The sequence below is a fragment of the Calliopsis andreniformis genome, chromosome 9, assembly GCF_051401765.1.
Source record: "Calliopsis andreniformis isolate RMS-2024a chromosome 9, iyCalAndr_principal, whole genome shotgun sequence".
In the NCBI taxonomy this organism is placed as follows: Eukaryota; Metazoa; Arthropoda; class Insecta; order Hymenoptera; family Andrenidae; genus Calliopsis; species Calliopsis andreniformis.
Genome location: NC_135070.1, coordinates 8,689,214 through 8,702,416, shown reverse-complemented (window position 1 = coordinate 8,702,416; position 13,203 = coordinate 8,689,214). Strand labels below are relative to the sequence as shown.

Genomic DNA, 13,203 nt, shown 5'->3' with positions numbered 1-13,203 from the left:
AGGAAGAATTTGTATCAACGAAAAAGTAAAAGGAACATATTGAAAGTTCTATTGACTTCAATTGTGCCATTCAGCAGCTGAATTTTCACCGTCGCAGAAATAATTTGATGAAATTATGCGTTGCTGATCTAATTGATAGAACAAAGAATTAAGTTTACAGTGTGAAATGGTACGAAATTTTAAAATGTTTTTTGAGGTTCAACTACGGTGCATGATTCTGATCTTCAGTACGTTGAAAAGAACGTGAGAGGCTCAATGTCTTCATCATCGAACGGTCGTTTTTTAACGTGTGCATGATGAAAGGCTGTTGTCTTTCCATTCTCGTTTTTTACCGAAACTAACAACATCTGCAACGGGTGCAGCACACTGATGAGCGCTGCAACTGAAGCAGCAACGGCTTCGCTATCAAACATGTACGAAGACACGTTTTAAAACACGAATAAAAGAACATACACATTATGTTCTGAATACCCCTTTCATCCTTTCATGTTTCATTCCATTTAATCCCCAAAGATAACTCGTTAACATAAAGCCTTATAAAGGTTTGGTAGCCTTTAAAGCAGATATAGGTTTTCATATAATAGTATATTTCAAGTTTTCGCGAAGTATAACTAAAATTATGTCGCTGTAAAAGGAGTATTCCATTAAAAAGAAACAGTAATTTTTTTGCACTGTTTATAAAAGTCAGAAAAAATATTAGCATATTTACAATTTCATAGAAGTAAAATAATCATAACTGTAAAGAATACAGTAATATCAACGACGTGATTTTGAAAGATACAATTATCCGTGGCAGAGGAATTCTTGGATATAAATATTACATTTGATTTTCTTGATGATACCTGAGGCATATCAGTCTTGTAACAGACAATAGGAAGTGCATATTATGGCGTAAGAATTTTATCAAAATTTATAGTTCTATCCAATGTCGGAGTTTTTGAGATTGTACAATCTTTCAGCATTTATCAGTAGAGTTGAAGTTTCTTCTCTGTCCATGTTTACAGTAAATGAATATGCTTAAATACTTGTGCCCAATCGTGGACAGACCCGTAATATCAATTTAAAGCACGATACAAAATATACAAGTAGTATAAAAGTACTTTATATAACGAGTAAAACAACAGATTATAATTAGTAATTGTTATCAAATTCACTGTAAATTGTTCTTATCATAGAGCATAATCGCGTTCGCAGATTCTGTTACGGTAAGTTCAGTACACAATCTTGATAAGTCGAAGAGTTAAAGGCACGCAGAAAAGGTATTTCAGTCGCTTTACATTTGCAAATGTCACATATTAAATTGCAGAATTATAAAAATAATCCATTTGTTTGGAAGCAGAGAAAATAGTATCAGTAGCAAAGAACACTTCTCTTTTGTTATTTTTGTACGTCATATCATTCTTGCAAGTTACGAATCATTAAATAAACAACACAATGTAGTAGCCGACATGTAGGACCCTAACGTGTTACTCGATTCCCCTTCAAAGTACATAAAATCCTGAAACATTAAGTATTCAAACATTAATAACGAAATATATTAACGACAGATTAATATTCCTCAACAATGAGGAACATTTTGTCGCTTTTTATTACTTATAGCTCCTAACTAAAAAACTATTAGGTTTTCAGCATATGTGCATTTAAGCTTTCCACTATCTTTCTGTCTAAAATCTATCCTCCAAAAGTGTCCTCCGTTATTTTTATTTTTTATACAAGAGGCGACAAAATGTTCCTCGTTGTTTGCCTCAGTGTAGACATTGTAGGTTAACAAATGACTTACGATCAGAAGACACGCTCCAAGTAAAACAGCCTTAATCTTAACATCTAGATCCAGAGGGAAACTTATACCAAAATTATCGGAGTCTGTGAACATTTCTCTGCCAATACCGCTCCACTCTTTCTTAATTACTCCGACTCTGTGTTCACCATCCGCAGATCTCACCTAAAAAGTTAAAAAGCACGAATATAATTGATAATCCCATAAAAGGTGATAAAAGAGTATGATCTGATAAAATTGTACCTTGAATGTCACGTTCACGCAGCATTTAAACCATGGCCCCTTTATAGTTAAAACAGTTTGGCCAGTCGCGTCGCGAACAGAGAAGGAAGGTTGCCAACAGGTCCAATCTTGTGTCACTGAGCCTAATAGCGTGTCTCCAGAATACACTTGTAGTTCCTGTAAATTTAATGATTGTGGTAATTAAGGTAAATTATGTAGACAACAAGATGCAATTTAGTAAAATCACTGACAGATTGTAAGTAAGTATTAGAGTAGACAAATAGACACATCATCCAGTGGATTTGACTCGAAACACAAGAGAATAAAATATTGGAACCTGAAATGCTTCAGTAAAGTGTTGGAATAGGCGAAGAAAAGTTCAAAAAATGTTTGAAGTTAACTTATTTTATTTTAAACTTATTTTATGAACTATAGACTCACCTTACTTTGCAACTAATTAACTTGGATATTACCAACTACCTAGATCTGATCAAGTAGAAATCCATAAAGAAATAGATGAAATCAAAATTCCATTGAATTTCCTTTATAATGATCTTAAAACTTAAATTAAAATTGAAACTAGCAAACTGGCAAGTTATACTCAGGAAACATTTAGGAGTTAGACATAAACGCTGCTGACAATAGATTAAGTCTGATGCATGGATCAAGTTCAATGCATGGATCGAATTCAATGCAATTTGCTCATCATATTTCAGTCAACACTTTTCGTACTGCATCGGCAAATCGACACTACTTGTATCTCTTTGTATACTATATACATACATTCAATCGATCATTACAATTTATGCATTTCTCGCTTATTGCCATCGCCAAATTAATATCAGTAATTATATTCCTAAATATATCATGTGTATAATGAAAAAAGTACAAAACAGCATAGAACCTAATCTACTTTTGCAAATAAAAAAAATTAACTTTATAAAATCGTAGTTTAATGAAAGAACCTCATGAAAGAGAGTTCTACAAGCGATAAATATTATTTGCAATTATGTTTAGACCACAGTCCAATTCTTAAAAGCTTCTCAGAGTATTTGAACGCGATTCCATTGGGAAGGCATCAATGGCGAAGGCGGTGCCTTTCAAAGACTATCGATCGTGACCGGGCTTTCTGATGGGCCAAGTAGGTTTTCGTCAAAGGTAACCGTCGCAGATGGTGCGCACGTGTGAAGAAAGTTTGCTCGTTGCGTGTGCACCGCATGTTGGAGAAACCGACGCCAAGCGTTTTGCGAGCCGTACCTATTGGCCGCCATAAATAAAGAGGCAATTACGGTTACGTTCAGAGCGGACGTGTCCTTCATGAACCGATTGAGTACCTACGTGATACTATTGTCCAAGTGAAATATGATTGTGCAGCGTTGACGTACAGTTTCGAAGGGAATAAAACACAAGGTCATGCGAAACGGTACGAAGGGAACAGCATTCTATCCCTTCTAAAACCGTTTAAAGTTAGAGCAGTATGATGAAGTTAAAATTCGTATACAGGAAATCTTGTCTCTAAAATTTTATTACAAAACTCAGTTGCAAATTAGAGTTTCTGTTATATGGATTTTCCTCGAAACGTTGAAACTTGGAAACCCTTCGAAACCTAAGAAACTTTCGAGTTTCGAGAAATTGAAACTTGGCGCTTCTTTCGTGATTCGAAATTCTTGAAACCTGGATAAGAAAAGAATGTACAAATTTAATTATCAAACAAATATTGCGTCAGGCCATCGTCAATGATGGGTACTATTTGAAAGACTTTTCAGTAGATAGTCGATAAAAAAAGAAGAAAATTAAATCTAGAAAGATTTCGAGTGTTAGTGTTCTATAACAAAAGTCTGGATTAGATATTTTTGTATATTGTTATATTTTTGTTTACGTTTTATTTAACGATAAAGATTTATGCAAGAATTTTACTGACACTTCAGCTCTTAAAATATTCCTCTGAAAGAATAAAAACAGTTCTTCAAGATTTAAATGTTGTGAGTTTCGAGAATTTATAAATTAGGTTCCAACCCAGCCTACTTATTCAAAGATGAGAAGATGTATCGTGGGAGAGCAAAAAGGATATTTCGCTGACTTCGCGTGGGCCCACTTGTGTCTTGTGTCACTCTCCCTTCTGATCCTCTTATCTCTTAAGTATGTATTCGAATATCAAAACAGGAGCACGCGCTGACGTAGTCGATACGAGAAAACGTGGATCACAAGCAGGAGATAACATCTATGGTTGTATGACAAGCGACATAAGTCACATAATTTAATTTTTGAGACGCTGAAATTCAGTTCCGTATTTTAATTCTGCATTACTGTAGCCTCATTATAAGAACTTCATAAACACAAATTTTCTTTAACCCTTTTGTGACCAATTTATTTCTCTTTCTTTATTAACTAGGTTGTCAATGCCATCCAGATTATGTTTTTACCAAAAACTTATATTTCATCTTATAGACTTCATTTAAGTAAATCATATCAGTCGTAAAGTTTAAATTTTCTGAAAATGTGATTTACATAATTTTGCCTTATAACCACAGACGTTTTATTACATTCTACTATATATAAAATTCCTTGATAATCACCGTAACCAAAGCGATTAATAATTAAATTTCTTTAATATGAAAGTGGTTACATACCTGCAAACAGCAAGGACAACAGCAGCTGTCGCATCTACATGGACGAACCATACGTAAAATTGTTCTTCTACTGCTGTCGAATACTTCGAATTCGCAGTTCCGATACGAGCCTAAGCAACAACGTGCACAGCAACTTGATTTTTCGACGACGTAAAACACTGGCTCTCCTCTGATGTTCACGACGCTGTACTTGTTCCTTGTTTCGAATCCCGTGAAAGCTATCGATTATTTAATACAGATTTTTCAATTACTAGGTAATCAGGATTTTTGAAGAACAAAAGATTCCGAGACTTCAAGAATTGTCTATGAAAGCTATGACTTTCTAAAAGTCTCAGAATTAAACTCTTGTTTTAACGCTTAATAATCTGATTAGAAAAAGAAATAATTTATGAAGTTATTTCAGTCAGCGGCAGAATTTTATTTACACAGTCTAAATTATTTAATTTAGTTTTTAGTTCAGTTTATAGCTTATTCCACTTTCACCGGATATTTAAAGTTTATTTGCATCTACTCGAAATAACATCAAGAAATTATACAAGTTATCTGTAGAGGATAAACGAGAAAGTGTTCCGTAAAAAGATCAGTGAACTATTGATTTATGTCAACAGGTAACACTTACCTTCCAACAGTTCCACTTTCTGTACTACGAATAGGTGATCAAGGGCCATAAGGTATTCTAAGCCGGGAGGATATATCGTATTCTGCTGAGACCAGCCACCTGAAACAAGGAAAGTAGAAATATTAAATATCATTTTCTATTCAGGTCGTGATGAACACACAGTGTGTCTACATGAGAATGATTTACTAATTCAACTAATTTGGTAACAATGGTATCATCGTTGAAATGATCGGGACAATAAGGACATAAGTCACATTTTAACAAAGAATGAGATATCTATGTACGTATATAAAAACATGTCCCAAGACGATCATAAATCACTTAATAAAATGCTAATGTCCTTGTTGCCCCGAAAGCTTCACTTCACAGCTCAAAGAATTTGCTAAATACATGCAATCTCTAAAACATGATTTGGTGTACGTGTACCAAAAGTTGTACACGTGACAAGAATTGCAGAAAGCTTGACAAGTTTAACTTTCAAGTTCCAAGCGCAACAATCACCTTTCCTCTTCCTCCGTGAGGAATCTAGTATAGCCCTTCCTCTTTGATCGGTATATCTTCAGCGTGCTTCTAAAGAAAACGCGAAGCCGCCTTCGAATTTGTTGTACCTTTAGTTTCCAGGAAGTCTCAAAATATTCAGACTCCATCGTTCACTTTGCCGCGCGTTTCACGCAGAATAGATTCACTTTTAAACCTTCATATCTGTCGACGCGAACACAAACGTATTTTTTTAATCGTATCATTTCACGGTCTTCTTCACTCTTAAATTATAACTTCAATGGTTCTCTTTTCACGGAAGAAGGTAATGGAGCAGAAATTGAAGTGCATAGGTTTTTAAATCGGAAACGACAGTCATTTATAACTCGTGCTGAAAGTTTAGGTATCTACTAATTTAACTACCATTTATGTGGAACAGAGACTGACAGTTCCAAATTTTATTCGCGATTGCTTCAGCGTTTTTTATACATGTTTTATGACTTTTTCAGCGCGTTTGTGTCACTGAAACCTGCATCAACCATTGATAGCACTTGATGCACTAACGATCGCTTGTTTTCTCATGTTTCTCCTACTCGGCAAAATGATAAAACTTGACTCTCCCCCACATGAAAATTTTCCAATCAAGTTTCAATAACCTAAAACTCTACAACATTCATTTTCTACAAATTTTAGCATCCTATGACTGTAAATTATTTTTTAGCAAGAGTCTATTTTAGCCTTCATAATTCTAAAAAAATTCAGATTGATTTATCTGTAATTTTGAAGCAAAGTAATCGAAGTGATGAGTGTTCAAAGTTTTGAACATTAACTCTACACTTTGGACTTCTGATTTATATGAATCTTATTTTGAAAGAGATAAACTTATTTCTGTCAAGCATATAAATTCTGATTCTCTAAAAATTCGGAGTTTTAATTAAGGTACAAACTCAAAACGTTTGGAAGCACGATTTACATAAATTGTTTCGCCCTACAGCTGCGTGCCAATATTAAAAGCACAAAGATAAATTGTGATGCGTTGAGTAAGACAGTAACTAATTAACAAAAACCTTCTTATTTTCTGGTTTCCTATCTTTGGGTCATTATTCTTTCTATTGATTGTAAATTACTGATATAAGCGCACTATCTTTAGGTGTAAATATAGACCATGGAATGTCGCGTTCAAGAGGAAAATCACACTAATTTCTTTCGCCAGTCCAGCGGAGCAAGAATGAATAATATGAATATAGCGTGAAAGTTGCGATACATAGTTACTTTACTAGCTATTTGTAAATGGTGCATTAGGAGGTCCAAATCATAAAGCAAAACGACGTTTTACGTAACCTGATTGCAACCCTTCGTCAGTTGCAATTTGCTGAGCCGCCAACGCACTTCCGGCTAGACGCTCCGTTTCGCAAATTGCTCCGAATATTGTTTAATCCCCGCACACCGTTAATTGACTATGAATCACCTTATATGCAACTGTTCTCTCGAACCAGCTGTCTCTTCGCTCCCTTTATTATTGTCTTAACAGCATCTCTTATTCAGTTCCTTCACTGGACAGTTCAAAAGTCGCGTATGTTTTTCTTCAAAAGTGCAAGAACTCAAAAAAGGAAAACGATTTTTATTATATATATCGGTTCTTCAAACGGATTATTCAAATAAGATCACTTTCGTTAAATAATCTTATAATGTTGTTATCAGTTTAGCAAGTAATTCTTTTCTAAGCTAATGAATAGCTTTTTTGTTTCTTTTGAAAAATATTCCTTTTTTAGTATCTAAAATATTTCTTTTGATGTAGGTCTTGAAATACTTTTGCTAAGAGTCTGTTATCATCGAGGTCTATAATAAGTCAGGTCGAAAATAGTTTCAAATCGAAAGAGTAATTTATCGCAGTACAATAATTAGCTTCCTGCGAATGCAGCGTTGGCTCATGACGAATCTTAACATCTCTCCATAATCAGACATCAAAGAAGATATCACTATCTTGAGCATCATTTTTGTACCATCGATGGAGCGTTGTCAAATGTCATCAGATAATTTCCAAATTATCTATGCAAGAGAGCAGAACGTGTGTAGAGACGATATGCAGATAAAAAAGAAGCAACTCTTGTAAAACACGCTTTCAGAGTCGAACTCAGTTGGACCTGTATTCAGTTCACTGTCCCGAAAAATAAATTTCATAATTTATTAAACAGTTCCAACCAAACGGCAACTTATACCTCGAATCAATTATTTTTCTGCGAATTGAATACTTCATGCAACGAGTAAATTTAATTTAACACGTTTGCTACAATATTAGATGAGAGAAAAAGTCCACAACATACTACATATTTTTATTTTATGACTCTGTACAAGGAAACTGAGACCCCCTCTTATAGGACAATAAATTATTAAACATTGTCACATGTATGATTTGTAAATCACGCAACTCAAAAATTACAATTTCCGGAGAAACGAAATAACATCATTATTTAGAGTCGAAACTATTCTTTCTTTTTCAAACTTCAAAATCAATGTTCTCGAAGACAAAGCTTCGAGCGAAAAAATATTACATCAATTTTGTTTGACCTTCTGACATAGAATTATCCCTTGCTTTATTGTACTACAACTTTTATCCCATTCTGTAGAGTAATAATCTTATAATCAAATAAGTGAGTTGAAGAATAGTACAAGTCCAAAATGAACCATTTTCAAATAATCTCAAAACTATACTTTTTGATACTAATGATATATATACTATTATCATTTATAATACCACTTATAAATGAGTACATTAATGTTACTCACAACGTTGTAAAAATTATCATATATTGGCATATATGACTGCCATAACAGTCAACATATCAGTACACCTGACTCTGATATGTCCTGATATGCAAAATGCACAGATAATTTCAACAAATGCACAAATATCTCAAAATCTGGTTTTTGGACTTCCACTGTTCTTCAACTCACCGATTCGACCACTGTCGCAGCAAATGCTATCTAACGATGGTCGCGAACGTGTTTAAAAACTGCACTTAGTATGCAATAACTCCATCGTGGCAAACCGCGCAACAGGTTGTAGTTGATTGATGTGTACACAGGTCACAAACCACCTCAAAGATATGGAGGAACAATTGCACGTAAGTTTCGAACAATTAACTTAATTACACGGCACAGTCCTTGAAAGAAATCTTCCAGATTCGAATCTCGATCATCTCGTTTCGAACGAGCGAACGTATTTACTGCCGATAAAGAGGGCAAGACGAACTACGGGTACACGAAACTGGATGACACTTATCCCTGCTGCATACGTGACGCTCCCATCAACGAAGACGACTATTATCTACTTACTGATCGTCACTTGACAAACAGCGACTGTATCGTGGCTCGCAAACGAGCCACTCTTCCCGTGCTGTGGGCCCAGATAACGTCTGACGGCTGATAGGACAGATTCAAGCTTCGTGATAGCTAAGTATTAGGGGCATTTTGAAAACATTTGACGATTTGAACGGAAACGGAGTGCACGTTTCGAGGGTCGTTCATGTGTGGATATAGATCTTAATCTGGCGGAGGGGGTCGACGCCATGTTGGTTCTTTTGATTTCTGAAGAAACAACTTGCCTCGTTATCTGGGACCCTATTGGGAGAAGTATGGAATACTTCTCTACTACTCTACTACATTAAATGTATGACAAAAGAGTAACTTTTGTTACAGAATTATAATTCATGTAAGATTCAGTTAAAATTGTGAGAAGTATAAAGCTCTACAGGGTGATCAGTTTACCTGGAAACCCTTTGATGAGCGTTGGCAACACTTATAATGTTAACGGCGTTTAATTGTAAACAGTATTTATTGAAATACTATTAACGCTCGGAGGATTCCCAGTTAAACTGATCACCTTGTATATGGAATTACTGATGGAGGAATAGACAGACTATTTTCGTTAGATCTGAACATTTTGTAGACATCAATTATAGAATTTAATATTATCTTATTCTCATACTCGTAAAATTGAAAATTCTTGAAAGTTCTCTAAGAAAAATATCAAAAAAATTTGTAATTCAAGGTACTAGCATATTATTTTATTCTCCTAAAAAAAATCGACGAAGGTCATTTTTTATATGAGGTCCTCAATTCACTTGATTTATCTCATAATTAAGATTCGACTCCATTTATTGCGACAAAGAAGACATCGCTTATCAAGGGTACTGTATTTAAAAAGTGGCCTTGACGGAATCTGATACGTGATATAAATTTCTAAAACGACAGGTGATAAGCGTAATGCGCAAACATAATTTTTATTATTCACGTGTATCCCACGAGAATTGTTTGATCACTTATTAAATAAAATATATTTGGTCGAGTTAGATAAGTGTTAAATGATTCGCGGTTCTCAACGCGATACTGTGAAAGCATGTATTACAGATACATATGTATACTATCTGTATTCCACATACATATGTATACATTAAAAATACTACAATTCTGTTCGATGAATATTTAATGTGGGTTAATGAACGCGACAGACATTTACAAATTACGAATTAATGAAGACAATAAATTACGTAGTGATACCTTACCTGCTGGTGGCATTGGCATCGGCATCGGCATCGACATAGACATTGGCATTTCGGGCTTTGGCATATTAAGCGTCGGCATCGGGAAGGCATTTGGTGCAGGTGCAGTCACAATGGGCTGCGCAGGCGAATATGGTGGCGGCTGAAGTCCGATGTTTTGAAAAGAAGCCATACTGTATCACCTGGAGTGAAAATAAATTCGTATGTAAAATTAGACAATTTTAATAATAGAAAAGTAGCATATTTAAGTAACTTATAAGTTTTTAACAATTTAAGTATAGTCTGAGATAGCGATTGATTATAATTAAATTGCAAGTTATGAAGTGCTCTTATGCATTTTTATATAAGCCATTCAGATACCAAGTTGATCAAGTCTATAAAATAAAAATCAATGAAAAAAGTTGAAAGTAATTCCTAACTACATACTTTGCTATAAAAATTGAAATTAAAGAATCTTACTGTAATATCTTATAATATAAAACTAAAAAGTATTTTAAATTAAAATATTCTAGTATATTATTATTCTTATTAGGTCTGCAAATACAAAAGCTTAAGCTTAATTTAAGCGTTTTTCAGCTTTATTCATTTTATCAATTTTATGTATATTTCTTCCAGCTCAGGTTATGTACCCTATCTCGATCGGTATCCATCTATAAAGATTTCCGCTTTATCGACAGAGTAGCAACTCCGAGAATTAGTTACGAAAGTGATCGTATAGTGATGAAATCTAATCGCAACACTGTTTATTGTTGAAATTGTTAGGTCATTGTCCGCTCCTAAAGGTCATTGTAACTTTACGTGAGGATATGGAGTATAGGGTCAATAACTCAGCGGTTCTTTTTATTGATAACAATCCTTCGCCCCTTGATATATATGTCTGTAATCGATAATTCGCGCCTAACATTATTCTCTGTTTATTAACACAGTGAGTGGAAAGAATTACGTCACCGCGTTTATAAATAAAAAAAATTCTATCGGAGACTGGATGAGAAATAAAAAGAAATTAGACCTTAAACTAGTTTCCACCTTGTCAGACGTGCTGGTTTTTAATAGCCATAAATTAGGTCCCATGAAGGTGTAATCGACAATATCCTCGTTTGTTGCGAATAACCTCCATAACCTTTCCTTCGTGTAACTTTTTTCGATACCGTGCCGCAACACACATCATTACGCTTTTCATGGTTGACAAATGAATGACAAAGAGTTTCTAAGGTATGTACATACACGTACTACCACTGACTAAAACCTCGTTTGTGGTATTACAGATCAGAGAATCAAGTTTCAGTGCTACCCCAATTAGCAACGCCGAAATTGATCGGCAACGACAGATAACAGCGCACGTGCATCTCAAGAACGAGATCTATTGTTTTATACATATCGAAGAACAGCTGATTTGATATTGTCGCAATGTGTAAATCGGTTGATGAACATTACTTTATTTGGATAACGAACAATTTCTATTCTTCATAATCTAATAAGAATTTCGCTAAGATATTTCGAGTAACGAATGATTCATTCGAATGAAGTACTCTGGTTACAATTCTTTTATCTTCATTTTTATTATGTTGTTAGTTTCTCTGTATTCTTTGCTTTGTATTGCTGTATTTCTTATTTCTCTTTTGTTCCCACTTTCAATTATTTCTGGTTGATTTTACATTACCAATGCATTCTATCTTTTTTACTGCAATTTGAAGAAGATATACCCGTATCTTTAAATAAATAAAACTCGCAAAAGACAATAATAACAACTGAAAATAATTAGCATTTCTAATAAGGCGCGTTCTCATCCCAAACAATACTTCATTAGCACTTGTTTCAGAACCATTGTTATGCATTTTCGATTCGGTTAATGGAATGCGATGATGCAACACCGTCAAAACGAAAAGGCTAGTGATTTTCTAAAATATCGATGAGTATCTGGGCCGATTGCCACCGTCTGTCACCAAATACTACGTAAAGTGATGCATTGTTCAGTTATGTACACTTTCATCCGATGATGTCATCGTGTCTCACATGTGTCTGCGTTCGCATACCACAAGGTCGTCACTGTCGTGACTGCTGGAATGACGTATCTATACGATCACACTGACACACGTACACAGCTTACAGAAAGAAATGTGAGGACTCTGTGTGTAAACCGCAAGTACAGTAGCAACCGTGTGCTTCCGGTTTTTCAGAAAAGCACGGTTACGCCCTTCGTGGATGAAAAACGAACGCATCGAACTCACGTATGCACACTTATCGCTGCCGCTCCTTCGTCCCTCTTCTCCTTCCTCCCTCCCGATGCAAATTAGAAAAAGAATGCACCGAGAAAACACCCTATCCAAACACGCGAAACACTAATATCTCGCCACGCACAAAGTCCTGATTTTTTCCTTCGCGATCGATTTTCAGGAATCGCGCTTTATGCGGTGTTTCCATGTGACGAGCAATTTTCTGCGAGCGCAGATTTCGGGGATTCGATGATTCAACAGCATCGTTTACGATTACTGGGACGAAGAGAGTCGCTGATAAAACTTAATTGCTATTTTACGAGCCTTTTATGACATACGTTTTTTTCTATAATTTAAGCATAAGATTTGAAACTCGAATCTCCAAAAAAATAATTCGCAAAATAAATTCTTAATAGTAGTAACATATAATTCAAGAGCTCGTTTTCTTCATTCGAAATCATCGCAGTATAATTGCCAGGAAGATTCGCCGAAGTATTTACAATCGACAGAAGGAAAGAAAATGTTCGATCGTTCGAACAACAATCGATCATAATTTTAAGGAATGTTCGGTAATATGAATAACACTCACTGAACGCTTCGAAGCGTCGAGGTCGTGGATAGTGCTGTCTGGAAGATAAGAGAATGACACTTGCATCCGGTAAAGGGAGTTTCCGTGATTCCTCTCTTACTATTTTTCCCGAGC

At 35.0% G+C, this 13,203-nt stretch overlaps 1 protein-coding gene and 1 long non-coding RNA gene across 5 annotated transcripts; one reads left to right on the top strand and one right to left on the bottom strand.

Annotated features, from left to right (window-relative positions):
• Positions 1-33: 33 nt before the first annotated feature.
• LOC143183073 (phospholipid scramblase 1) lies at positions 34-13,186 on the bottom strand. 3 transcript variants are annotated; one of them, XM_076384472.1, is made up of 7 exons: positions 13,090-13,186; positions 10,291-10,469; positions 5,249-5,347; positions 4,630-4,847; positions 2,021-2,176; positions 1,781-1,942; positions 34-1,498 (listed from the first exon to the last, which is right to left on the bottom strand). In XM_076384472.1, the coding sequence occupies exons 2-7, from the start codon at positions 10,457-10,459 to the stop codon at positions 1,409-1,411; spliced, it is 894 nt and encodes a 297-aa protein (XP_076240587.1). In that variant the 5' UTR covers positions 10,460-10,469; positions 13,090-13,186; the 3' UTR covers positions 34-1,408. The 3 variants fall into 3 exon arrangements, with proteins under 3 accessions (XP_076240587.1, XP_076240585.1, XP_076240588.1); XM_076384470.1 differs by lacking the exon at positions 13,090-13,186 and adding an exon at positions 12,516-12,668; XM_076384473.1 differs by lacking the exon at positions 13,090-13,186 and adding an exon at positions 11,314-12,448.
• Positions 9,170-12,820, top strand: LOC143183075 (uncharacterized). 2 transcript variants are annotated; one of them, XR_013002555.1, is made up of 3 exons: positions 9,170-9,437; positions 10,280-10,488; positions 12,682-12,820. It is a non-coding gene; the product is annotated as an uncharacterized LOC143183075 (long non-coding RNA). The 2 variants fall into 2 exon arrangements; XR_013002554.1 differs by lacking the exon at positions 12,682-12,820 and adding an exon at positions 10,903-11,307.
• Positions 13,187-13,203: the final 17 nt, after the last annotated feature.

Coding starts and splice junctions, on each gene's coding strand:
- LOC143183073 (XM_076384472.1), bottom strand. CDS start 10,459: ATGGCTTCTTTTCAAAACATCGGACTTCAGCCGCCACCATATTCGCCT. Junction 1,943..2,020: donor GCGTGAACGTGACATTCAAG/GTACAATTTTAT, acceptor TTAACTTTTTAG/GTGAGATCTGCGGATGGTGA. Junction 1,499..1,780: donor TTGGAGCGTGTCTTCTGATC/GTAAGTCATTTG, acceptor TTAATGTTTCAG/GATTTTATGTACTTTGAAGG.